The sequence below is a fragment of the Apis dorsata genome, unplaced genomic scaffold (assembly GCF_000469605.1).
Source record: "Apis dorsata unplaced genomic scaffold, Apis dorsata 1.3 scaffold_172, whole genome shotgun sequence".
Taxonomy (NCBI): Eukaryota; Metazoa; Arthropoda; class Insecta; order Hymenoptera; family Apidae; genus Apis; species Apis dorsata.
In genome coordinates this window covers 308,156-314,713 of record NW_006263460.1, presented here as the reverse complement: position 1 = coordinate 314,713, position 6,558 = coordinate 308,156, and the positions used below count along the sequence as shown (strand labels likewise).

Here is a 6,558-nt window from a genome sequence, read left to right as displayed (position 1 = left end):
TTTTTTTTTTTTTGAAAACGTTTAAAATCTTTTAAAAATAACTTTTTTAGGGTAATTTTAATTGAAAAGTTTTTGCAATCTTTGTAATCTTAGGTTAAAAATTTAATTCTATTTTTTAGATATTTTCCATATAAAGCTATTTATAATCCTTATCATCTGAATACCGTTTAAATATTTTAACATATACTATTCTGATCATCTATGACCCGATAATAATCAAATGAGGATAAATTAAGACCGTGGAAACCGAATGTTCTAGCACCAAAGGCTGCGTAAAATAATCCAGAAATATAAATACATATTGATTAAAGAATAATAAAAAAAAATTATCTCAATATATCTTCTATCTGGAGAACAAAAATATTGCTCCATTTAACTTTAATAACTTCCATATAATGAGTATTATTTATTTCATTTATAAATGTTCCTCATTAAAACAATTCTTGGAATTGAATTCATCTCGAAATATGACGCCTTTTCTGTACAGTTTCAATGGGTGCTCGAGAAGTACTCTTGGGCCGTAAGCTTCAATTAAATGCCTTTAAAAGCGCACTTTAAATATTCATAACGGGTTGTATCGTACGAAAAATAGGTTGAAGAGTACTTCAAAGAGCCGAATATCTGTTCCATCACGTTTTGTTCTTGATAATGCCATAATTGCCTTAGTTTTTAAATGATCGAACGAACCGATTCAACCAAGAAACGCACACATTTCAATTTTTCCATAGATTCACGTTGAAAACAGGAATGTTATTTCATAATTGAGTCATAATTTCAGAATGTTAATTCGATATAAATTCGATGAAAATAATGATCAAACGTGAATATATTTAAAACTTTATGTATTTTTTTTCAAAAAATCTAATCAAAATGTTAACGAAATTAAGAAAAAAGAAATAAAATTTCATCATTTGAAAAATATTATCATATAATGGATATTTATGCATTTATGAAATGTTTAAAGTTGCAGAAATGGATAAATGATACAATTTACGAAATATTCAACGTAGAATACTCGTTATAATATTTATTGTAGAAAACAAATTTTTATTTAGATTCCACTCTTTTATTCATGCTCGTAAAAGTATAAATTTGCATTCGTATGAAAATTTCATGTACAATATGTAAATATATAAATATAAAAAAAGAGAAATTAAAATATCGAAACAGTGAATTAACTATAAATTATTCAAAAGAATAAACATAAGGTACGTTTATTTATTTAAAAATTATTAATCCTCATATAGAATATAGAATTATTGCAAGTATTTTTCCTTATAATTAATTATTTTTCTTGATTTTATAATGTAAAACGATAATTAATATAAAAACACAGCATTTATAAAAATATTTTTAAATTTTTATTGCAATAATTACCTACGAATTGGCCATCAATGTACATCTTAACTGTTGGTATGCTACTGCTGTAAGTCCTTGCGGCAAAATACGCCTAAAATATCATTTAGTTAATATTAAACAATTCTTGATTCAACAATAAATGAATATAACGAGATTCACATTGAATTTTTTTCACATTTTTTAAAAGAGATATTGAATTACATTTTATATCTGTATACAATGTATATATTAATCGTAAAAAAAATTGCAACGAAGATACTATAAATAATTTAATAAATACTATAAATAATTTAATCGTCGAGGTAGATTTTACTTTGTAAAATATTTTAACCTGTGACCTCTCTTTATCATATCATTTACAATTACAATCGAAAATCTATAAAATAATTTACAAACATATAGTAATGACTTATTTTCAAATATATGACCGCATACGTATTTGTTACATAATATAGCACAGTATTATATATTTTCTATATTTAACGAGTACAATTTATTATAAAAGTTATAAATCTTTTTTATCGGGATTCATTATTTGAATTATACACGATAAATATCATTTTGCAACGATACTCTATAAATTGATTCAATACGAGTATTATGTAAAATACGCCAGCTCTATTACGCTAAATTGATAATGACATTTTATTTTACGAGCGTTATTGGCCCCTGTACATATATAATTCTGGATTGGTCGAAATCAATTGAAACGAAGACGCGTAATTTCCTTTAGAAAACAACATGGATGTCGTATGATAAAAAAACATTGCTTTAACTCTTTTCAACTTCTAAATTATTTACCAAAGAATATTTCTGCGATTTATCTTTATTGCATGATAAACAAGTTGGTTGTACAGATATTGTGACATTTAGAAACGTATGAGGATCACTTATAAATGGAATAAAATTTATAATGTAATTGTATGATTAACTTATGATGGGAATTTTACTTTAATTCTGAATATTTAGACAAGTACAATAGTATAAGATTACTGTGGAAACTTTGAAAGAAGATTTCTTAATCAGAATAACAGAAATAATTGGAATTAGCTGAATGAATGTGAGATAATAATGTTATAGATAATAATGAATGATAATATGTTTGATAATATGTTAATCAAAAACAGTTTAGATGAATACAAATCGTATAAGATATTAAGTAAATGATACACATGTCTCAAAGGCCAAGAACGTTATCGCATAACTTGATAATAAATAAATTTTGCAATTTGTAATTTTAATTAGCAATAAAAACGATTATGCATTGCATAGATGAAGAATTGCAAAATTCAAAAAAGATTAACTCGATTAAAAGCAATATTGCGAATACTTTTTATTATTGTGTATTTATTTAATTTAATTATTTTGAATAGCTAATTTATTTCTAACCTCAATCTCCAAAAATTTTCCAAGTCGACAAACACATTGAAATTGAATTTTTTAAGACGAACATTCAATTCAATTTATCACGTACACTCGCATCAATTTTTTAGTTGAAACAATTTTTTAATTAATAATCAACATCAAATAACATCAATCATAAACTAAAGCAAATAAATTTAAAAAGAACACTACAATTATCTCTTTAGCATCGAATCAAAATCTTCATTCATATCATATTCATGTTCATTCGTTCTCATAATATGAAAGATTAAAATGCAAATATTGAGTTACTTTTCAATATTATCTGTAACTCGGATAAAAATACAAAAATCGAACAAGAATATATATTACAAATATTCGATATACCTCGCACTTAACAAGTTTCGCGAGGAGCGCCATAATTGTAGAATACACGTTCGAAGTTGTCCGTACAGAACTGGCTAATTCACTGAAAAAATGGCCTTGCTTACGATCGTACAAGACTGTATATTTTCATTAAGATTAGTTACTCTGTTTACAACATTTCCAGAAATTGATGTTTTTAAAACTGTTCATAACTTGTTCGTTCGGTTATCATCGAAGAATTCACGAACATGGCCGAACAAAGTATCAACACCGTTATTGATTTCAAGTTTATTGCAACGAATAATTCATAATATAACGAGCATTTAATTTTCTTTAATACAACATGGCAAAAACGTTGTGATTTTATTAAAAGTTAAATTTTGTATTGATAATTCTATAGTATAAAGTTATTTGGAAATGGCGCTAAATCTAAAAAAAAAATCTACTTTTTAAAATGTCTACCAAAAGAAACAAGCCGATAAAGAAGGAAATTTGAACTAAAGTATCAACAATTGATAATTCTTGAGAATATATTGTTAGGAAATATTAGATGTCGCCACTGGATAGTTTATTCGCTTACGAAATTAAAAATAATATATATTATGAATTTATTACATTAATTGCTTTCATTTTTATCTTTTCCTTTTTTAATGAATTTGAGAATATGAATTTCAGAATTTAAATAAGATTATTAACATTTATGGTATAATTAATATTACATTCTATATAAAATTTTTTTTATTAAAAAAAAATTAAAATATTGAAACATATTAAAAAAATTATATAAAGAATTACAAACTTTAAAAAGTTTTTATTTAATATTTCGATTATTTAATAAGTAATTTATTTTAATTTAACTCTTATTTTATTAATGATTTATTATTATTTATTAAATATTATATCATATCTAATTAAATTTTTATACATATACATTTCTGATATTTTTTAAAATCTAAAATTATCTAATTACAATATTAATTAATAAAAAAATATTATCTATTATCACAACAATTTTTATTAAAATTAATTCTAATTATTCAATAATTTTCATAGTAATAATACATTAATTTCTTTAATTTTGTGTAACATTAAATTTAAATAACAGTAGTTTAATTAAAATAATACGAACTAGAGTTATTTGTTGGCATAAATCACGCATTTCGATCCAATGTGTTGCAAAATTAACTTCCTATTACAAATATCGTACACGATGTTATAGTCGATCTTATCAATTCCCAATCGATTGCTACAAGAATAATGGCATCTGGTCTGAAAAAAGAAGAAAAAAAAAGGTATGAGGAACAGGGGAAAGCAGGAATGTTGGTAATCGTTAGGTGGCCCAAGGCATGCGTAACAACTAACCGCGCGATTACACGGAAGTTGATTGGCAAACAATCGTTAGAACCGATCGACAGGTTTCTGGTTCGGTATTAAAGTCTCGTGCGCCGTTTCGTTTTATATGTAGTATGTGCAGGCTTGAAACGCCTCCGAAAGCTTGCCTATCGATACACCATCGTGATTATGTATGGCGAAGAAAGTGAAACGCGCGATGGAAATTCAGCCTAATAAGGTGAACAAAACGTGTGGCACATTACTCATTAGCGATAACTATCGACATCGAGTTAGAAAACGATATTAGAAACTGTATTAAAAAATATGATGGGTGATAAGAGGACGATAAGAGATATTTTGAATATTTTTTTTTTTTCTTTTTCAATAAAACTTAATTATTGAACGTACGGCATTATTATTTTTGCAACATATTTATGCGAACAAGGTTAGAAATAGAATAAATAAAAGTTGCGCTATTAACGTTAAGTCTCGCGATGAAAATGAATATGCTGTGGGAAAACGATATTAGAAAACGAGTTTGAGCTGGTGAAAGCAATACGGAGTCGTTAGCGAAAATTTCATTCAAATAGTTTCACAATATCGCTAGATAGAGATATATTCTTAGTCATGCCATGCATTTATTTTATCAAGCGATATAATGCAAATAAAATTTTCTACGGTATATAAAGTAACAAATTAATTAATTTTCAGTTCGTTAAAAGAAATATTTAATTACTTTTGTTTATCTCGCATATATTCTAAATCATTCCCGGAATCTTTTTGAAAAATTCACTTTAGATATAAATTATTATGAAAAAATATCAAATGAATCGCATTCATTTTATCTCCGTTTTATTTCATCTAACGCAAATTTAATATAACTTAAATTAAATAAACTTGTAATCGTGATTTTTGTACATCAACTTTTATTTTTGACTTTTAGAATCGAGTCTTTAATTAAATCCGATGAATATATTAAACATTTTATGTGAAATAAATTATATCAATTTCAAAAAAAGAAAAATTATAATATTCGCAATGATTGCGAGAAAGAATTATTTTCCCATCATTCTCAACCATAATTTGCCCCATACAACTAATAAACATGGGACAACTCGAGTCGAAGTGAAATGTTGAAAGCCAGCTTCGTGCCATCGGAATACAAGTGAAAAGGAAATGAAATACGTTTCTTGTAAACAGAACTCGTCGTATTAAGCCACGTGTGACATAACAGTGACATGAATGTGTTCGAAGCTAATCGCTTCAAGTAAAATGAAACATGAACTGTTCAAGTAACGTCCAATGTTTTACGTGGCGGCAATTGCTTTCTCGTTTCGTATGTACGTAATAATTTTACGAAATTGGCTCAATCGGTAACAAAGGAAAGCAATTATCGTTATAAATTCTTTCTCATTTTTTAATGAAAAATAAATTCGGTAAATTCAAAGTTAATCCATTAAAGTTAATCCATTTTTTTATCACATTTTTCCTGAAAATAAATTAACGTAATTCGAGAACTCTTTTATTAGTCAAACTTTCAATTGACGAATCAATTAAATCACTTTAATTACTTTCATAATAATCTATAGATAATATTTATCAATAGATTCTTTTGTATCGTTATTAACATTGATACAATTAAATATTATTGGACAATTGCTTTTTAAAAAAATAAAAATTCAATAGCAAATGTGATGCACGATAAGAGATTCGAAAACAAATAAATCTTCATCGATTGATATCGATTTCAACGAATGGCGAAACACACAATGTTCTTGCGCGAATATTTACTTGAATTTCTATTTTACCGAACGAAATCAAGCAATGGTAATTCGACGACGTTTACATGCATAAGAAGAGTTTCTTGAACGTTGTGTAAAGATTATGTTATCGTCTTGGCAGGATATCGTAACGTGTTTTGTAACGTGTCGTTCGGTGTACTGAATATTAAACTCACTTTACGATGTTCGTTAAGAAGCCATTCTAGAAAATTAAGTAACATCCTTAATATTTATAAATGATTTCCGATGATCGTAAGATCAATAGCGAAAGTGATTTCACAATAAATATTATATTAAAAAATATAATATTAAATAACGAGCAAAAAAATTTGATTATTTCAAATTTTCATTCAAAATA

The 6,558-nt window shown here is 25.9% G+C and overlaps 1 protein-coding gene across 3 annotated transcripts in view; it reads right to left on the bottom strand.

Moving 5' to 3' along the window:
• LOC102679580 (probable methylmalonate-semialdehyde dehydrogenase [acylating], mitochondrial) overlaps positions 1-3,235 on the bottom strand; it is a 6,405-nt gene extending 3,170 nt beyond the window's left edge. Inside the window, exons 1-2 of one of the 3 annotated variants that reach the window (XM_006614190.2) lie at positions 3,109-3,235; positions 1,378-1,450 (exon numbers count right to left, since the gene is read on the bottom strand). In XM_006614190.2, coding sequence (XP_006614253.1) covers positions 1,378-1,450; positions 3,109-3,141 — 106 coding nt within the window. In that variant the 5' untranslated portion in view covers positions 3,142-3,235. Of the gene's footprint in view, positions 1-1,377; positions 1,451-2,748; positions 2,966-3,108 lie in introns of those variants that run through there. The other 2 variants (XM_006614191.2, XM_006614194.2) reach the window with 2 other exon arrangements.
• Positions 3,236-6,558: the final 3,323 nt, after the last annotated feature.